This window comes from Rhineura floridana, chromosome 22 (assembly GCF_030035675.1).
Source record: "Rhineura floridana isolate rRhiFlo1 chromosome 22, rRhiFlo1.hap2, whole genome shotgun sequence".
NCBI lineage: Eukaryota > Metazoa > Chordata > Lepidosauria > Squamata > Rhineuridae > Rhineura > Rhineura floridana.
In genome coordinates this window covers 14,239,115-14,260,710 of record NC_084501.1, presented here as the reverse complement: position 1 = coordinate 14,260,710, position 21,596 = coordinate 14,239,115, and the positions used below count along the sequence as shown (strand labels likewise).

At 44.6% G+C, this 21,596-nt stretch overlaps 1 protein-coding gene across 1 annotated transcript; it reads right to left on the bottom strand.

The window, feature by feature from the left end:
* Positions 1-1,908: 1,908 nt before the first annotated feature.
* LOC133375005 (uncharacterized) lies at positions 1,909-9,685 on the bottom strand. The gene is made up of 2 exons (XM_061606432.1): positions 9,523-9,685; positions 1,909-5,336 (listed from the first exon to the last, which is right to left on the bottom strand). The coding sequence occupies exon 2, from the start codon at positions 5,302-5,304 to the stop codon at positions 3,943-3,945; it is 1,362 nt and encodes a 453-aa protein (XP_061462416.1). The 5' UTR covers positions 5,305-5,336; positions 9,523-9,685; the 3' UTR covers positions 1,909-3,942.
* Between the last annotated feature and the right edge of the window lie 11,911 nt (positions 9,686-21,596).

The following is a 21,596-nucleotide window of genomic DNA, read 5'->3' as shown; positions in this document are numbered from 1 at the left end:
AAGTTCTGTGTGAAGAATCCCCCAGAATCTGTCCAGAATCCCCCACTGTGCTAGCTTTCTTTCACCAGCAGTATATCAATTCTCCATCCAAAACATGAATTCTGCCACTGGATTCCAACCCGGCTCATTTACACAACTGATATTATCTACTATGTGTATTAACTGCATTTCCCAAGGAGCTCAGGGTGTTCCATGTGGTGTCCTGCCTTACTGTCACAACAGCCCTGTGAGGTAGGCTGAGGGTTTTGAACCTAGGTCTCATAAACTGACACTTTAACCTAGAGCTGGACTCTCTCATCCCTGACCATTGGCCATGCTGGGTGGGGCTATTTGGAGTTGGAGTCCAACAACATCTAGAGCAGCCTTTTCCAACCAGTGTGCCTCCAGATGTTGTTGGACCACAACTCCCATCAGCCTCAGCCAGCATTGCCAATGGTCAGGAAAGATGGGAGTTGTGGTCCAACAACATCTGGAGGTACACTGGTTGGGAAAGGCTGATCTAGAGGGTCATAAGTTCTCTGTCCTTGCTCTAAGAGGCACTCCCTTTCTCAGGAGGGAATACCTCTTCTAAACAGAGGTGTTCCTCCCTTGTATATAACAAGGAATGCTACCTCTGAAAGCAAAGGTGTGGGGGGGAACCTGTGGTCCTCCAGGTGTTGTTGGGCTCCAACCCCCATCATTCCTGACCATTGGCTATGCTGGCCACAGGGGCTGATGGGATTCTGGAGTCCAACAGTATCTGTAGGGCCACAGGTTCTTTCACCCCCACTCTAACAATTGTCCCCCACTCATTGGATTGTTGGACTCAAGATTGTGACATTGCTGGACTCCAGCAAGATGGTTACAATGCCATAAAGGCATCCCGCAGTCTCTGTTATGTTATTTTTTGAACCTGGGAAGCTGTCTTGTAATGAGTCAGACCACTGATCCACCTAGCTCAGTATTGTCGACACTGACTGGCAGCCGCTCTCCAGGACTTCAGACTAGGGATGGAAAGATCTGTCTGTCCCCGTTCCCTCTTTTTCTCATTTTTTTACAATCTTAACTTCATTTTTCCACATTTCTTCTGCAACATGTGATTAAAAAAAAAAAATCCTCATGAAAATTCTCCAGCGTGTCAAGTGCAAATTTCTCCTAATCAACACATTTTTGTAGGCAGGTTTGACGAATGTGCACATTTTCCCCACGAGCCATTTCTCATCATACAATGCATTTTTATATTTTGTTTTCACTTGCACGTTCATTTTAGGTACATTTCCCCCAACATACACATTTCTGTAAACGTTGCTTGGTTGGGGACCTGCATTGCAAAATTCGAATCAGTGCAAATTTCAAAGGACAGCTGTGTTTCCAGTCTCATATTGCTTTGGAAAGTGCAAATGTGATTGATTCGGCTTGAAAGGTGAACAGAATCAAATTTCTCACTCAACCCAGCTTTGGACAGAGAGTCTTCCCCTGCCCTACCTGGGATTGAAACTGGGAGCTTCTGCATGCAAAGCAAATGCTCTTCCGGCTGAGCTGTGGCCCTTCCCACATGACAGAATATTCATCTCATAAGCTCCCCGCCACCACCACTACTGCAAAACTTCCCGTTTGCCAAAAACTCGCCTGCCAGAGTTTTATTGCTGCAAGGTTGTTTCACCTTTAAAAATAAACAAACTGGGCCAGATAAGCAGGCATCCTAAGCCAGTGGGCATTCCAGTGAGGAGCAATTTTGCAGAATCAGAAGACTTGCTCTTCCAGCTGATTTCCCTTCTCCTAGGCCTGAGGAGCTCAGGCGCTAAACAAGGTATTTATTTATTTATTTAAAAAATCATTTATTTATTTATTTATTTCAGTCCTTTCAAGTGAGAGGCTGCTGTAAACAAGGACGGCATAGGAAGCAAAGCAAAACAGGAAGGGCTGGAAGGTGTTTAACATGACATTTTAATGTTCCAGAAAAAGCAGTTAATAAAATGATGAAGAGCAAAATATCCCCTCGGAGGCAGTTGTTGTATGCACGGCTGCGGTCTAGACATATTCAGGTTGAATTGTCGATTCTGACATAATTTTCACATGCTATTTTATTGCTGTGGTCATCTGTTTTACAAGGAAAGCTCTTTTTAAATTAAGGTCGTCCTTACATTTTATCTATCGCTTTTAATGGTGATTTTTAAAAAAATCTTGTATGAAAGTGTTTAAATGTTTGGTCTTACATTTTGTTCTGCTATGGTCTACAGGCATAGACAATCAATGCATTCTTCTTTTTCACTGACTGGCAGATGCCATGGATTGGTCCTGGGATCTCCTGCATGCCAAGCAGATGCCTCTGAACTACAGTCCTGTTTCTTGTTGTATGTACACACACACACACAATCAGAGTGTATATATTAAAGTACTTAATCAGCATAAGACAGTAGATGAGTACAAAATAGAAAATAATGTGCCTGATACGATGAAGCAAGAGGGATAACCATCATTTAAGAAAGAAAGGAAGACAATGAACTTCTGAGTCATCTTCGTACAAACAAATGACTCGGATAGCAATTACAAATGGTTGTATACAAAGAGACATGGAAAGAGATGCAATCAGCCTAACAACAAGAACTATTAGGTGATATTCAATGAGCTTAATAAGAATATGACTTGCATTGAATATCACCAGTTACAATTGTTGGTATCCAATAAAAACAACACACACACATTGGTTGGCTTTGCCAGAATTGAATCTACCTTGATCTTGAAACCAAATCCCCATAAATTCCTCTGGTTTACAATTTACTTAAGCCCATTCATATTTGAGGTGTCCATTTCTCTGTTCAAAATGCATCCCTGACTTTGGCCAATCTCAGCTCTCCAGAAAAGGCATCACTGGGCTGCCATGGGCTGGTCAGAACACCTTGGGTTGCAATTAACAAACAAATAGCATGCTTTGCACAGAGACTAATTGGTGGGGAAAGCGGTGCAGCAAAACTAACAAATTCATACATAAATTACCAATAATAATAATAATAACAACAACAATAATAATAATAATAAAAACAACAACAACAACAACAACAATAATAATAATAATAATATAAAGCTAAAATTGGTGCTGAGCCCAAGACACTCCTCTCAAGCAATGTTATATACTGAAGGGACAAAGGAAACCATAGAATTTTATAAAATTAAATAAACACAGGTCTGTACATCAGCAGTTGACAAAGTAATACAAAAGATGGTCTCCAAAAAAAAAGGACAGTTAAAAAATATCAAAGTCATAACAGGAGTGCAGAGACAATTACATCTACATTTCTTCTGCACAGGCTTTATAGAAATCAGCCCTGTGTGTGCTTCACTATATTAATATCTGGACAGAATGAAACAAAGTGTTTCATCGGTCGTTTCTAAAGGCTGATCAACAACCTTCTACTTCCGACCCCATTCTGATATAACCCAACCCAACCCACTGGTATTGGCATAGTAATATTCTACCCTCTGCTTGACAGTTATACAACCCAACTATCCCAACCCAACCGAATCAATTGGCATTTACATAGCAGCATGCTAAGCTGATGATCCTCATTCCCCCAGCCTAGAGTGTGCATCAGGGTTGCTGTTCAGTTCTCTTTACTTTGGCTGGCTTTGCTGGTTTGAAGATGGAGGTCCAAGCTGGTGCACTCATGTCCTCCTTGTGACTTCCCAAAGACATTGACTTGACTTGAAGAAGTCCCACAAATAAATGCTATTTCACGTGAAGAAGCTTTTCTTTTTCTTTGTCCTGAGCCATGCAATTCCATACAGCGATCCCAAGTTCTAATATTGGGAAGGAGGAGTGCCCACCATCATCAGCTTCACCATCATCATCTCAGAAATAGCCACCATAGGAGAACAGTTTCCCATCTGCATCCTGATGTATTTACTTGAATTTACTGATGTATTTACTTTACTTGGCTGCCAAAGTCCCCATGTCCTATTCCCTCACCAAAGCCAGTCATCAGCGGAACAATATTTTTCACCACTGGTGGATATTTTCACCTCGGAGGATTGCCCTCCCTTTCTTGAATACTGCTGACTGCCCTTAGTTGAGTTGATCGGACCATCCTTGGTGTTGAATTGCTGACTTGGCCCCTGTTGATAGCTCTTGGTTGCATATGCTGGGTCTCCCTTTGTTGCACGCTGTTGACTCACATATTGCTGGCTACCCAGGCCCCCTTTTGTTATGCCTTGTTGGCTTGCATAGGCTTGGCTACCTTTGGTTGTGCGTCCTGGACCTCCCTTTGTTATGACTTGTTGACTTGCATAGGCTTGGCTACCTTCGGTTGTGCGTCCTGGACCTCCCTTTGATATGCCTTGTTGACTTGCATAGGCTTGGCTACCTTTGGTTGTGCGTCCTGGACCTCCCTTTGTTATGCCTTGTTGACTTGCATAGGCTTGGCTACCTTTGGTTGTGTATCCCAGGCCACCCTTTGTTATGCCTTGTTGACTTGCATAGGCTTGGCTACCTTTGGTTGTGCGTCCTGGACCTCCCTCTGTTATGCCTTGCTGACTTGCATAGGCTTGGCTACCTTTGGTTGTGCGTCCTGGACCTCCCTTTGTTATGCCTTGTTGGCTTGCATCGGCTTGGCTACCTTTGGTTGTGCGTCCTGGACCTCCCTTTGTTATGCCTTGTTGGCTTGCATCGGCTTGGCTACCTTCGGTTGTGCGTCCTGGACCTCCCTTTGATATGCCTAGTTGGCTTGCATCGGCTTGGCTACCTTCGGTTGTGCGTCCTGGACCTCCCTTTGATATGCCTTGTTGGCTTGCATACTGTTGCCTGCCTTTGGTGACAGGTGGCTGCCTTCCCTTCACTGTGCATGCCTGTGAACGCTGGATTGTGTCATACTCTTGAAACCCCTTAGAAGCAGACTGCCCTTTGCCCTTTGGCGCACATGGCTGCTGGTAGGCAAAAGACACTGATTTGGAGGAGGGCTTCTGGATGCCCTGTGAGGAGCTGAACAACAGCTCTTGAGGGCACTGCTGAGTGTACTGAGCTGGCAAATACTGTTGGGACTCTGGGAGGCGTGGTGCACCATAGGATTGTTGCTGCTGTGGAGCACCTGACTGGATACTTTGAGGTGCATACGAGGTTTGCCACTGCGAAGAATAGGGCTGGATGTATTGCTGTGCACTTGACTGCTGTCTCTGGGGAGGATACGGTGGTGCGTATTCTGGTGTGAACGACTGATAACTCTGGTGTTTGTATTGTGGCGGGCACCCTGACTTGCCTTTCCCACCAGTCTTCTGTTGGCAGATGGGAGGTGGCAGGCAGGCTTGTTTACACTGCTGTTCATAGCACTGCATCTTGGATGTGGGTTAGTGCAACCGCAGAGAGCCTGGGGAGAGCAGAGAACAGCAGGCTATCAATCCATGTAAGCCCCTCCACCAGCATCATAAGACCATAAGAGCCTGCTGGATCAGGCCAACGGCCCACCTAATCCAGCATCCTGTTCTCACAGTGGCCAACCAGATGCCCATTATGGGAAGCCCCCAAGTAGGACCTGAATGCAAGAGCACTCTCTCCTCCTGCGGTTTCCAACAACTGGTATTTGGAATGATACTGCCTCCTACTATGGAGGCAGAGCATAGCCGTCATGGCTAGCAGCCCTTGGTAGCCTTATCCTCTTTGAATTTGTCTAATCCTCTTTCAAAGCCATCACAGAGCCTAGCTGCTGTTCCTCGGCCTTCTAGATCAGTCTTTCCCAACCAGTGTGCCTCCAGATGTTGTTGGACCACAACTCCCATCAGCCTCAGCCAGCTTTGTTAATGGTCAGGAAAGATGGGAATTGTGGTCCAACAACATCTGGAGGCACACTGGTTGGGAAAGACTGTTCTAGATCAAGGGTGGCAAATCTTAATCCTTGCCAGTCAAAGACAGTGAAAAATTGCAAGATGCAGTAGGTGATTTCATTTGGGTTGTTTTTTTGTTTTTGTTTAAAAAAAGGGTATTTCACCTTACACTCACTCTAGGCCAGCTTTTCCCAACCTTGGGTCCCCAGATGTTGCTGGACTATAGTTCCCATCATTCCTGACCATTGGCCATGCTAGCTGGGGCTGATGGGAGTTGTAGTCCAGCAACATCCGGGGACCCAAAGGGTGGGAAAGGCTGCTCTAGGCCTTCATCGGGGGCTGAAAAATAAGAATGATAAACCTCAGGGGGGGGAATCTTCAAAACAGTTATGAAAAATGAGAAACTGAGAGAACCGCAGTGGATAGATCATTCCATCCCTAGTCGAAAGTGCATGCACGCTGTGTTTGTTTGTTTACAAATAAATTCACAGCATCTTATGATTTTTTGCTCTCTTTTATTGCTTTTGTTTGGATACACACAATTTCTTTTGTATTTCATAACCTTTACTCTTGTCAGCCCTCTGGTGGTGCATGAGTGGTACCTCTATAAAGTGTTGAGCACACTGGTGGTGTTTTATATAGATAATAACTATTGCAAAAATTAAAAATAATGAAAGACGGTCTAAGCTAGTCACTAACCTATCATTATTATAAGTTAAAGCTCTCTGTCTCTGCACATGAACTGTATTTCCTTCCCAATATCCCCTTTCAGCTCTTTCCTGCCTCAGAAAACAACCTGCTGTTGGTCACCTTTGACACTTTCTCTGTCTCCCATCACCGTGTCTTCTGGCCTGCTGCTCAAGGCAGAAGCAAGCACAAATTTCTTGGGACATAATGTCCGCTAGAGATTTATGCTTGGGAGACTTTCCCCAGTCTGTTGGAGAATCCCCCTCCTTGTAGAATATTTGGTGAAATGCCCCAATTTTGTCACCCGTGGACTTGGTGTTGAATTTTGGCCATAATGATGAATTCAACTCACTACAGACCATAGGAGATTATTGCTTTTAGAAGATATCTGTTGAAATACATCTTGATGGCAAGAGTGGTTTATCTTGGAAACCAACAGCTTAGAGCTTTGGCACTGCGTTCCTCCTGGTTGAAAGTTTCTAAGCAGAGAGGCTGGACTGTTCTACCGTTGAAAAAGTTCTAGCCCCCCCCATCAAATTCTACATTCTATGATTATGCTAACATAAATGTGATTAGATAATTAATTAATTGCTTTCATTACAATATAAGAGAATCAAATGAATTATAAAAATCCTTTGAATATAAAGGCAACGAATTTAGTGATTTGCTTAAAGAAATATTGAGGCACAAACTAATGCCTCAAATTTTATCCCATAGACCTATTCTTTTCTGTTTGGGGCATATCTATCTATCTATCTATCTATCTATCTATCTATCTATCTATCTATCTATCTATCTATCTATCTATCTATCTATCTATCTATCTATCTATCTATCTATCTATCTATCTACCTATCTGCCTATCTGCCTATCTACCTATCTACCTATCTACCTATCTACCTATCTATCTATCCCTACATACATACATACATGCATACATCTTATCTATTATATTTACACCAGTAATTCAATGTATTTATTGAATTCAATATATTTAACCCAACCACTGGAATTATATTAATAGGGTTCTTAATTATTTAGGGTGCTGTCCATCTAAGTCAGAATAGACAGTTTGAAATCAATGAACTTGTTACTTAATGAACAAAAATTGTTCATTTAAGAAATTGTTAATGAACAAAAAATAGTAGTAGTAGTAGAAGTAGTAGTAGTAGAAGTAGTAGTAGTAGAAGTAGTAGTAGTAGTAGTAGTAGTAGTAGTAGTAGTAGTAGAAGTAGAAGTAGTAGAAGAAGAAGAAGAAGTAGAAGTAGTAGTAGAAGAAGAAGTAGTAGAAGTAGTAGAAGAAGAAGAAGAAGTAGTAGTAGAAGTAGAAGTAGTAGAAGTAGAAGAAGTAGTAGTAGAAGTAGAAGAAGTAGAAGTAGAAGTAGTAGAAGTAGTAGTAGAAGAAGTAGAAGTAGACGTAGAAGAAGTAGAAGAAGTAGAAGAAGAAGAAGTAGTAGTAGTAGTAGTAGTAGTAGTAGTAGTAGTAGTAGTAGTAGTAGTAGTAGTAGTATGTGCCCTTCACCATAAGGTCCCAGGTGAGTTACAATATGAAACTACAATGTTAACACCAGATAAAACAATTTAAAATCCAAAGAATTGGCTGGCTCGGTGCCTTCAGTCCGCTAAAGCAGAGTTCTTTGACCTTTGCTATTCAGATGTTGAACCACAATGCCCATCATCCCCAGCCAAGTTTACCAGTGGTCAGGGGTGATGGGAGTTGTAGTAGTAGTCCAACAACATCTTGGGACCCACCACTGATGAACTCTGCTCAACCGCACCAAGCCCTCTGCTTGTGCTAAATGACCATTCAGAAGTTGGAATGGGAGAGGAATTCCGTTTCAGTGTAATGCAATCCCTTGTTCTTCAACTTTTCTAGATTCCATTCCATTCCCCTTACTACCCGTTTTTCCATTCTTTGTGACCTCCCCCCCCGGCCTCACCAACAGTAAATCAGCATTTGGTGGCTATACTGAGCATGCTCAGTCCTCAGTGGGCAGTTTCAGGGTCTACCCCTTCGGGAGTTCCTATCTATTTTGAAAAAAACTGGGGTTTCCCACCTAAGCATGCTGATTGCTCCCTCCTGAGCCTGGGTAGTGCTGCTTTGGCCATTTAAGCATCATCACTCATTCCTGAACATCAGAACTGGAAGGAAGGAAGGAAGGAAGGAAGGAAGGAAGGAAGGAAGGAAGGAAGGAAGGAAGGAAGGAAGGAAGGAAGGAAGGAAGGAAGGAAGGAAGGAAGGAAGGAAGGAAGGAAGGAAGGATGCATGGATGCATGGATGCATGGATGCATGGATGCATGGATGCATGGATGCATGGATGCATGGATGCATGGATGCATGGATGCATGGATGGATATTTGGATCAGGCACTGGCTTTTGTAATCAGAAGACAGACAGACAGACAGAAATAGATTTAGCTATCAACATTCTGTTAATACACTAGTGACAAAGAAGTGAAACCCAAGGCAGGGCTACATAGATGAGGTGGTGGGCTCTTCCTCTCTAGAGGCCTTCAAGAGACAGCTAGACAGCCACCTGTTGGGGATGCTTTAATTTGGATTCTTGCATTGAGAAGGGGTTGAACTCGGCCTTATAGGCCCCTTCCAACGCTTATGATTCTGTGATGAGAGACCAGATGTAATTCTTAATGCCTGAACACACCAGGATCAGAAGATTTACTCCCCCACCTTACAACCCCAAGAGGACTTTGCAGCATTCAGCTCTTATACCAAAGACACACTACTGATCATACCAACAGGCATTTTTGCAGCAACCAATAACCAGTTGGGCAGCTGTATTTCCCTACCGCTCAAGGCATTCGTGAAGCAAGGCTCCTTCTAAATGGGATGCAAGAAAGTTCCGCCAGTGCATACAGAAGCAGGCCCAAAGGAGCTCACCTATTCATCTCACTCATTGCGACACCAAGCGGGCATTATACAGTCAAATGGAGGTCTTTTTACCATCTCCACATTACCATCCTACAGTCTGCACAGCATGGGGCAGGGGATAGCAATTAAGAGGCAAAGGAGAAGGAACATACTTACCCCGCTCGGCAGAGAGGAGAGCAGGACACCCAACACAGAACACAGGAGCTCTGAGAGGGAGCAGGCAATTTATTCTGCTCCCCACAACAGTCTTGTGGGCATGAGACAGAGGTGATCCATATGTGCGATTCCTTTCAGCTCCACACCGACATTTTTGCCGGATGCTGTGGATTGAACGATTCGCGAGGAGAGAACGTGGCTTACATTATCACTAATTGTCATGTCTCTGCTAATTGACAGGTGTTGCAAAGGTCACACCCTGCAGGTGTTTGGAAGGAGACAAAGAGAGTCCAGGTGAGAGATCAAAGGGCTGTTTACAGTGGGGCAACATAAACAGCCCAGGTAAACGTTGGATAATAAATTGATGGATTTGTGCATTTAGATGACAGCAGCCTTCAGGTGGGCATGCCCATGGATTTCAGCAGGTCTACTCAAAGTAGGGATGGAAGCATCTGTCAAGTTTTGGTTCGGTTGGTTTCTCATTAGTTCCCTCTTAAATTCAGTTCTTCACATTTCTGCAACAATCTGCAATTTTTCCCCCTCGTGACATTTCTTCAGCGTTTTTGTGTGAATTTCTCCTGATAAACACATTTTTGTATGCAGTTTTGAAGAATGTACATATGTTTGCAAATAATCTATCCTACTATAATGCATTTTTGCATGGTATTCTCCCTAATATGTTCATTTTTATGCACATCCCCCCCCGATATAAGGGTTTTTGTTAACATTGGTTGATTGGAGAAATGCATTGCAAAATTTGGATAAATGTGGATTTTGAAGGATGGCTGGGTTTCGGTTCCCATTGGAAACTGCGAATTTGATCCATTTGGCTTTAAATGAGAACTCCTCTCACATCTCTAAGCCTGAGGAAGGCCTAATCAGATGCAACTAAGTTCTCGTTAGGGTAGTTTCCATTGAAATTAATGGCCCCAACTTAGTCATGCTGATTAATTTCAATAGATCTACTCTGAGTAGGATGACCTTTGGGTGCAACCCCTATGATATGTTGATATGGTTTGTTGTAAGGGGTCACCAATCTTTGGGGAGGCAGTGGGCAAACTTGGATCTTCTAGAAAGTTCTGTGAGCAGCAGTTACAAAATGTTTGATGTGGGGGTGTGGCATAACACAAATGGTGCCTTGAGGGGTGTAGGAGAGGGTGAAATGGTGCATACAGAACTGAGTAGGAACAGCACACTCTCTTTCATATTGTACATTGTAAGGGGCTATTTCCTGTGACCCTTCCCAGTGTTATAGAAGATATATAGAAGATGCCTGTGGGCATCGCGTTGGCAAGCCCTGTTTTACCATGTTGTTTAAAATGTGTAATTTAATAGTACTTGTTAGCTGCCTTGGAAGGATTTATATCCTGAACATTTGGTATTTGGTGTTGGATATTTGGTATTCACACAGCGGTTGTATATTTACAATGTATGCTGTCAAATAAAGGGCAGTATCTTATGTCATGACTGCTGTCTTGAGGTGAGATCCTTCCTTACATTGCGTTATGACACAAGGTTTGTGCCCTGACAATTATGTAAAAATTTTAACTGTTATGCTGGTGTATGCTAATGATTTTTGACACACACCATACTCAGATCAAGACATTTTTCCTATTTCGCAGGAAGTGTGTGTGTGTATAATGCTCAGCTAAATGCCAGCATTCATTTGCCTCTCCCAAAAAACATCATGTGCTTGCTTTATGAAGTCTGTTGGGTCTATCAGCGGAATACTATGCCAAACCATACTATGTGCTTTAAAGAGCAGGAACGTTCAGAGATGATTAATATAGCCCAGAGCTTATTCACAATTTAAGGGAAGAGGTGCTGCATTTCTCATTGAGCGAAGGATGACGAGGGTATCCAGATGGCCCTAGTGATTCTTTGGTGAGACCTTCCCCGTGCAAATAGAGTAAGCCCGCCCCAAGTCTACTTAAAGGGTCTCGAGGGACCACGGATGTGTCTCATTGCTGAACGATGTGTTAGTTTGAGGTCATACCTAGGTATGTTGTGTGATGAGGCAGAGTTCTGTATAATCTGTCAGCTGATCTATGAAACACTCTAAGTTGAGATTTCACATTACTACAGAAAAAGACAACAGTGAGCCTGAATCCAACAGGGTTGGCCAGGAGAGCCACACCAGCTTGAGCTGATGGAGTCCAGCAATTTCTGAAGGACATCAGGTTGACCACCATTGCTATGAAGGATAGATTGGAAGAATAGGAAGGAAGCCCTTGGTTGTTGACCCACAGTCACCTGGCCATTTCCTCCCTTCTCCAATATATGCCACATGGGTGGTATGGTTGCCACGTCTGTGTGGCTCTATCCCAAGATGCTCTGGTTTGGAATGCAAGGCCATGTTGGAAGCAAGCTGGCATTATCTCACACCATGACATGAGGTGCAAATCAAACCATTCGATTGCATCAGATGAAGTTACAACACTGGCATATATTGTACATTGCTGGTTATGTAAGATCCTCAGCTCTTAAGCCAGTCTGGCTGATGAGTTCAAGCTATTGCACTCATGTCCTGCTTGTGGGCTTCCTAGAGGTATCTGGGTGGCCTCTGTTGGAACAGCATGCTGGGTTAGATAGGCCTTGGATCTGATCCCATCAGGGCTCTCTTTATGTTCTGATGAGTCTAGGACTTACATGTGCTGTGAAATGTGTGTTCATGCCTTAGCATCTTAAGAGATTGTACAGCTGGAAAAGGCTCAGAAAAGGGCAACCAAAACAATCAAGGCTGTTGATGACTACTAACCATGATGGCTCTGTTTCACCTCCACTGTTGGAGGAAGTATGCTTCTGAATGCTAGGAAGCCACAGAAGGGGAGAGTGCTGCTGCACTCAGGTCCTGCTTGCAGGCTTCCCATAGGCATCTGTGTGATGCTAGGTGAGATGAGCCACTGGCCTGACCCAGCAGAGCTCTTCTTATGTTCAGCCTCTTCAAGCACAAAAAGACACAGAGGTGTGCAAGACAAGCTCTTGGGATTAGGAGGTGGTAAAAATCCTTCAGAATGCCTGGATCTGGTATAAACACTAGAACACAGGAAGCTGCCTTGTACAAGGTCAGACCATTTATCCATCTCATCCCATTTATTTATTTATTTAATTCAATTTTTATACCGCCCATAGCAAAGCTCTCAGGGCGGTGTACAACAAATAAAAATAAGTCTTTACATTTCAATATTAAAAACCATCTAATTCTCAAATCAACAATTAAACAAACAAATAAAACATATAACTAACAAATACCACATTAAATACAAATACTGAAATACTAAAATGTTAAAAATATTAAAAATATTAAAATGCCTGGGCAAAGAGGAAGGTTTTCACCTGGCGCCGAAAGGATAGTAAAGTAGGCGCCAGGCGTACCTCGTCAGGAAGGGTGTTCCATAGTTCAGGGGCCGCTACCGAGAAGGCCCTCTTTCTTGTAGTTGCCTTCCGGGCGTCTTTCTGAGTAGGCACCCGGAGGAGGGCCTTCGATGTTGAGCATAGTGCACGGGTAGGTTCATATCGGGAGAGACGTTCCACCAGGTATTGTGGGCCCGTGCCGTGTAAGGCTTTATAGGTCAAAACCAGCACCTTGAATTGGGCCCAGAAACGTATAGGCAGCCAGTGCAAGCCGGCCAGAATTGGTGTCACATGTTCCGACCGCTTGGTCCCGGTTATTAATCTGGCCGCTGCATTCTGCACAAGCTGCAGTTTCCGAACCGTCTTCAAGGGCAGCCCCACGTATAGTGCGTTTCAGTAGTCCAATCTCGAGGTTACCAACACATGGACAACTGTAGCAAGATGTTCCCTTTCCAGATACGGGTGCAGCTGGGCCACCAGCCTAAGTTAGTAAAAAGCACTCCGTGCCACCGAGGCCACCTGCGCCTCAAGTGACAAGGACTGGTCCAAAAGGACTCCCAAGCTATGCACCTGCTCCTTCAGGGGGAGTGTAACCTCATCCAGAACAGGTTGAACATCCAACTGGTCAGGGGATCCATTTACTAACAGCATCTCAGTCTTGTCTGGATTGAGCTTCAATTTGTTCACTCTCATCCAGTCCATTATCGCGGCCAAGCATCGGTTTAGGACCTTGACAGCCTCACCTGAAGAAGATGAAAAGGAGAAGTAGAGCTGCGTATCATCAGCATACTGATGAGAACGCACTCCAAAACTCCTGATGACCGTACCCAGTGGCTTCATATAGATGTTAAAGAGCATGGGGGACAGAACTGATCCCTGTGGGACTCCATATTGGAGCGCCCAGGGCATCGAGTAGTGCTCCCCAAGCCCTACTTTCTGGAGACGACCTGTCAGATAGGAGCGGAACCACTGCCGAGCAGTACCTCCAACTCCCAAATCCACAAGCCTCTCCAGAAGGATACCATGGTCGATGGTATCAAAAGCCGCTGAGAGATCAAGGAGAATCAACAGAGTTACACTCCCTCTGTCTTTCTCTCGACACAGGTCATCATACAGGGCGACCAAGGCTGTCTCCATACCAAAACCGGGCCTGAAACCCGATTGAAATGGATCCAGATAATCGGTCTCATCCAAGAGTGCCTGGAGCTGGGATGCAACCACCCTCTCCAGAACCTTGCCCAGGAATGGCACATTTGCTACCGGCCTATAGTTATTCAAATTATCTGGGTCCAGGAAAGATTTCTTCAAAAGCGGTCTCACCACCGCCGCCTTAAGGCAGTGTGGGACCACTCCCTCACCTAGTGAAGCATTGATCACTTCCCTGGCCCAGCCGGCAGTGCCATCCCTGCTAGCTTTTATTAGCCAAGAGGGGCAAGGATCTAACACAGAAGTGGTTGCATGTACCTGTCCAAGCACCTTGTCAACATCCTCAAGCTGTACCAATTGAAACTCATCCAACAAAATATGACCAGACTGTGCTCCGGAGACCTCAGTTGATTCCACTGCTATAACTTTGGAGTCTAAGTCCTGACGAATGCAAGAGATTTTATTCTGGAAGTGCTTTGCAAATTCGTCACATCGAGCTTTAGAAGATTCCATCACGTCCTTAGGGCCAGAATGTAAAAGCCCTCTGACAGTATGAAACAGCTCCGCTGGACGGGAGATAGAGGCTTGAATAGAGGCAGTGATATGTTGTTTCTTTGCTGCCCGCCCCGCCCCAAAGTACGTCTTATTATTAGCACTCACCAGTGCAAAGTTGCATTCGTCAGGAGTTCGTCTCCATCTGCACTCAAGCCGTCTCCTACATTGTTTCATTGCCCTCAGCTCCGGAGTATACCATGAAGCTGTATGAGCTCTACAGAGGAGAGGGCGCACAGGTGCGATCACGTCAGCTGCCCGGGTCATCTCCGCATTCCACAGAACGACCAGGGTGTTGACGTGAGCGCCAGCCTTATCAGCCAGAAAACTCCCCAGGGCTTTTTGAAAACCATCAGGATCGAGCAGCCTCCGGGGGCAGACCATCTTAATAGGTCCCCCACCCTTGCAGAGGGGGAAAGTCGTTGTGAGTCTAAACCTCAACAAGCAGTGATCTGTCCATGACAAAGGAGTTGATGTAAGACTCCCTATACACAGATCACTATCATCATGTCCCGTAACAAAAATCAGGTCCAGAGTGTGACCTGCCACATGAGTTGGGCCGGTGGTATATTGGGACAGCCCCATGGTCATCATGGAGGCCATGAAGTCCTGAGCCGCTCCAGATAAGATGGCCTCGGCATGGATGTTGACATCACCCAGAACCAATAGTCTAGGGGACCTCAACAAAACCTCCGAGACCACCTCTGTCAGCTCAGTCAGGGAGTCTGTTAGGCAGCGGGGTGGGCGGTACACTAATAGAATCCCCAATCTGTCCCTCTGGCCCAACTCGAGGTGCAAACACTCAAGGCCCGTAGTTACGTGGACATGGTGCTTGAAGAGGGGGATAGAGCTCCTATAGACCACAGCAACCCCCCCTCCCCGGCCCTCAGATCTACCGTGATGCTGCACTGAGTATCCAGGTGGGCACAGCTGAGAGAGACCAACACCTCCCTGCTCTCCCACCCAGGTCTCAGTTATGCATGCCAGATTGGCTGCCTCATCCACAATTAAATCATGGATGAGAGCGGTCTTATTATGTACCGATCTGGCATTAAAAAGCAGCATCCAGAGATCAGAGAGCTGGCTGATAGGACATCCTGCATACCTGTGGGTGTGTGGAGGACCGGAACACGGGACAGCCATCAATTGTCTGGGCTGCGTTCCCCTCACCTAGCCTGTCTTCCACACAGCGTGATATCTCCCTTTACCTGTCACTACGCCTTTTGGGGCCCCCGCACATTCCTCCTGAGTATAATTCCTCTCACCCAGGCACATAATAAAACATCCACACACACTTACAACATACACCAAACATCACACGAACACTCACCGCATACACACTCACAATCAGCCAACAAAACAACCAAGAGCCAGTCCGCCGCTAAGAAGCCCTTGGTGATGGAAAGATGAATCAAGCAGCATCGTCTCAGCTATCTCTCTCTATTATTTTTTCCTATTCTGATTGGCAGTTCATAGGAGCACAGGAAACTGCTTTATACCGAGTCAGACCCTTGGTTGGTCAGTTGGTCGGTTGGCTGATCTGTCTGTCTGTCTGTCTGTCTGTCGGTCGGTCGATCGGTCAGTCTTCTAATTGCAAAAGCCAGTGGCTGATGCAAATGTCTATCCATCCATCCATCCATCCATCCATCCCCCTCTAGGATGCACACCTTAATGTGGTGAGGTGGTATGAGTGTGTTGAAGAAGCTGAGTACAATGCCGTCAGGAGTCTAGACCAAGAGGCTAGACTCCTAGCAGGGTCACCCAAGGCAGAATGGTCAAAGCTGAGACACCAGACTAAGATGCACCCAGACTCAGAGGAAGACACTGGCAAACCACCTCTGAATATGTTTTACCATGAAAACCCTACTAGGGTCGCCATAAGTCGTAATCAACTTGAAGGCACATAATACACACACACATATCTATCTATCTATCTGTCTGTCTGTCTGTCCGTCCGTCCGTCCGTCCGTCCGTCCGTCCGTCCGTCTGTCTGTCTGTCTATTAGATTTATATCTTGCACTTCCTCTCAGCAGGAGCCTGGGATGGCAAACAAAAGCACTAAAAAAAACTTTAACATGTCATAAAAACAGACTTTACAATATATTAAAGCAAAACATCTTTTAAAAACATTTTTAAAAAGCTTTAAAAACATATTTAAAAAAAAAGGTTTAAAAGCATATTTAAAAGCAATTCCAGCACAGACACAGACTGGGATAAGGTCTCTCCTTAAAAGGCTTGTTGAAAGAGGAAGGTCTTCAATAGGCACCAAAAAGATAACAGATGGCATCTGTCTAGTATTTAAGGGGAGGGAATTCCAAAGTGTTGGTGCCACCACACTAAAGGTCCACTTACTCTGTTGTGCAGGACGGACCTCCTGATAAGATGGTATCTGCAGGAGGCCCTCACCTGCAGAGCGTAGTGATCGACTGGGTAGATAAGGGGTAAGATGGCCTTTCATATATCCTGGTCCCTCGCTCAGTTCTATCAACACTGACCCTAGTAGTGGAGGAAAGTCACCCAGTCTTGAACTGGTCATGGATTCCTGTGTTCCCCAGTCATCAGAACATAAGAGCTAGCTGGATCAGGCCAATGCCTCACCTAGTCCAGCATCCTGTTCTCACAGTGGCCAACTGTGTGCCTCAATGGGAAGCCCTCAAGCAGGACTGGAGCACCAGAGCACTCTCCCCTTCTGCAGTTTCCAGCCCTTGGTATTCCAAAGCATACTGCCTCCAACTATGGAGGGAGAGCCTAGCCATCGTGGTTAGTAGCCATTGATAGCCTTATCCGCCATGTTGGTGGGTTAAGTGGTGGAGCATCTTCTTTGCTTGTGGAAGACCCCACATTCAATCCCTAGTGTCTCCAGGTAGACCTGGGAAAAGACTCCCAGCCTGAAAGGAAATCTGGAGAGCCACTGCCAGTCAGTGCAGACAAAACTGATCTAAATGGACCAATGGTCTGGCTTGAGGCAGCTTCCTATGTTCCTATAAGGCTATGGTCAACCATGCAGGAATCCATCTAGCTCTGCGTCACATAATCACCCATATGAAGGCTGATCAGGTCCAGAAGATCCCAGGCTGTGGACTGAAGGCACATGAGGCTATCCCCTTGTTGAAGCTAAGCAGGTCTAGGTCTGGTCAGTGCCTGGCTGGGAGACCGTCTGAGAACCTCATGCATGCTGCTTTATGTTCTCTGATGAAAGAAAGGTGCATATAAATGTAATAAATAGTTTGTCGATTTATGATGGAATTGTGCGGCCAGACTCAAAGATTCAAAAAAAATTTGGTCCATTATTTCTGCTTCTGGTAGATTAACATCTCACTCCTTCTGTAATATACCCCCAGATAGGTGGGAAAAATATTTCAAGGATCTCTATGAAATTAATGGTGCCATCAACATTAATCCCAGTATTTTTCCTAACTTCACTAATCTTCCACAGTGGCCTCCTGTCTCGAGGAGAGAAATAACTGATCTAATTGCAAGGCTCAAATCATCTAAAGCCCCCGGCCCAGACAATATCCCACCAGAACTTTTGAAAAACTTCCCTGACTGGTGGGCACCAATTCTCTGCAGCATATTTACCAAGATTAACAACACCGGTCATTTCCCCAAGGCTTGGAAAGAAGCAATAGTTGTGCCTATATACAAAAAGGGCGATAGAGAGGACCCGTCCAACTACAGACCTATCAGCTTACTTTCCATAATAGACAAGTTATATATTTCCTATTTGAAAGCAAAACTCACTAGCTGGATGGAAGAAGAAAGCATATTAGGCAATGAACAGGCTGGATTTAGGAAAGGTAGATCAGTATTAGATCACTGCCTTCTCCTAAACCACCTTGCAGAGAAGTATATGGCACACAGCGGCAATGGTCAATATGTGGCTTTTGTGGACTTGAAGTCCGCGTTTGACTCCATCCCTAAAGGAATTCTTTGGAACAAATTAGCATGATCTACTATAGATAAAAGGTTATTCTTTCTAATATATAACCTCCATCAAAACACCTCTTTACGAGTCTGCTGCGGAAGGGAAGGAGGCTTAACGAATCAGATCTTTGTAAATAAGGGGGTAAGGCAAGGCTGTATGTTAGCTCCTCTCTTGTTCAATCTATTTTTGAACAACCTTAAGCCCAACTGTATATCCCAAGATCACCACATGCCTAAAATAGCGAATTATGTTTGTCCTCTTCTCTTATATGCGGATGATGCTGCCCTCCTCTCGCTCTCGAAGATTGGACTAAAAAGGCTAATAAGAGTATTTATGGCTTACTGTACTCAGAATCATTTAGTTATAAATTACCAAAAAACCAAAATCCTAGTATTTTCAAGACGCCGACATACAGGCACTTGGTCAGTTAACGGACAACACATGACCTTAGTGTCACAATTCAAATATTTAGGTATAATTTTCCACTCATCCTTAAATTGGGCTCCTCATATAAAAGCCGCTGTCATACTAGCACGCATCACTGTTAAAAAAATACTCCACTTCTTTTATCATAAAGGAGGAAGATTCTTACCAGCTATAATCCAGGTATTCCAGACCAAAATCATTCCCCAATTATTATTTGGAACACAACTCTGGATTCAGGCATTTAATTCCACTATAGAATCGGTTCTCTCTTCCTTTTTGCGCCAGACATTGGGTCTACCAAGATGTGCCCCGGCTGCCACCCTGAGGCTCAAAGCTGGTTTGCCCTCTATTGAATGCTATGCGTGGCAGTTTGCCTTAAATTATTGGGCCAGAGTTTCGTATGACCCTCCCCCGGGTTACTTAACCCATATTTGGGGAGATACGTATACCTCCAGCTGGAACAACAATATAAAGAACAAACTCTATACGATTGGTTTATCTCCTGAATACCTTTCGTCCCAAACCTTACCCTCGGCCAAACTTGCCATTCGCATGCGGCTTAAGGATATATGAACTTCCAATCAGCCATTACAGAGGCTACAAAATTCTGTTCACCCGTATATTTCCAACTGGAATTTGAACCTTCTAAGCACGGTTCCTATCTGGACTTTCTTGAAGTTCCAATGCTTCGCTCAGCTTTCACCAGGGCCAGATTTAATTCTCTACATTCAGCTATACTCTTGGGGAGATATAAGGGGATCCCCTATGACCAACGCTTGTGCCCATGTGGAAAAGACAACATCAAAACACTTGCCCATGTTATTTTAATCTGCCCCATGTATGATTTTATACGTTCTAAGTTTCTAGCGAATATATTGCAAAGTATCGCTCTGATGACTCCTGATAACAAGATACGTTTCCTTGTCGCAGGAAATAACAGAGGAATCACAATGAAAGTTGCTAATTTTATATATGCAGCACAACGAATCCGTCTTAAGATCCCCTAGGACAAATATTTCTATATTTTTAATTTTATGTATATATGCAGGATAATACTGTCGTTTTACTTTATCCCTTGTATTTTATACCTATAACATGACGGGTCAATGACCGCAAAATAAACTGATTGATTGATGATGGAATTGAGAATGAACTGTATGGGATCCTTATGAAAAATTACAAGAGCCTTCCCTGACCTGCTAACCTCCTTGCTTGGACTCCCATCACTTCCCCCAGCTATCATAGGCAATGGTCAGGGATGATGGGAGTTGGAGTCCATTAAGTTCTGGAGCACTCCTTCATCCAGAATCAGATAAATGGCTATCAGTCATGATGGTTATTTTTGAGTATTAGAAGCAATCTGCCTCTGAATACCAGTTGCTGCAGGTAAAAAAAAATAGTTGAGAATCATTGCCCTGCTGTCCTGATTGTGGGCTTCCCAGAGGCTTCAGGTTGGTAACTGTGGGAAACAGGATTCCTTACTATATAGGCCTTCTTAGAAATTTCAGCTCATTTCAAGACAAAGCAAAAAGCAATTCACAGGGAACAATAACCACAAAACACCAGGAATTTCTCTCAAGGGGGAACAGTCCTTCACATCTGCAGTTCTGTGCCATTTTCAGAAAAATCTGGGATGCTGGGATTTAGCCAGCTCTAAGTGAGAAGCAGACCAGCCAATGCAAGGCAGATCAAAGCACAGCTCAGCTTCTGAGAGCTGAAAGTAACCCATGATGTGAAGGAGGACTGGAAACACCCATTAAGGGGGAGTGGCAGGAGGTGATGAGATATCCTCCAGCGCTTTTAATAATAAGAAGAAAAGAATCAGCAATTTTGGATTAATTGAAAATCACAATGTAGCCATACACTTGGGTATCCAGATCTCCCAGTCTGACATCAACTACCAGGTCATGCCTTATTTTCCTCCAGAGAGCCAGTGTGGTGAAGGTGCTGGACTACGACCTGGGAGACCAGGGTTCAAGTCCCCACACAGCCATGAAGCTCACTGGGTGACCTTGGGCCAGTCACTGCCTCTCAGCCTCAGAGGGAGGCAATGGGGAACCCCCTCTGAATATCGCTTACCATGAAAACCCTCTTCATAGGGTCACCACAAGTCGGGATCAAATTGAAGGCAGTCCAAAGAAGAAGAATTTTCCTGCATGAATTTGTCTAATCCTCTTTTAAAGCCATAAAGATCATAAGAAGAACACTGCCAATGGCCCATCTAGTCCAGCATGCCGTTCTCACAAGGGCCAACCAGACACCCCCCAACTGGAGCCCAAAGTGGGACCTGAGCGCACCAGCAACTCTTCCTTCCCGTGGTTTCCAGCAAGTGGCATTCAGAAGCATGTGGCCTCCAATCATGCGTTTTTGTATGTTATCTTCACCCTGTATTCGTTTTTTATGCACTCTTTCCCCTAATGCATGCACTTTTGTTTGGTTGGCAAGCTGCACTGTAAAATTTGAACAAGTGTGGATTTCATAGGAGAGCTGTGTGTCGGTTCTCGTATTGGTTTGGAAGGCGTGAATTTGATGGATCTGGCTTGAAAGTGAACTGAATTGAAATTTTCACCCATAGGTGTTGTGCTCAGGTCCGTCTGTAAGAACAAGAAGCTAGACTAGATGGGCCTCCTTTTGCCTGATTCAGCAGGACTCTTCTGATGATCTGATGGTT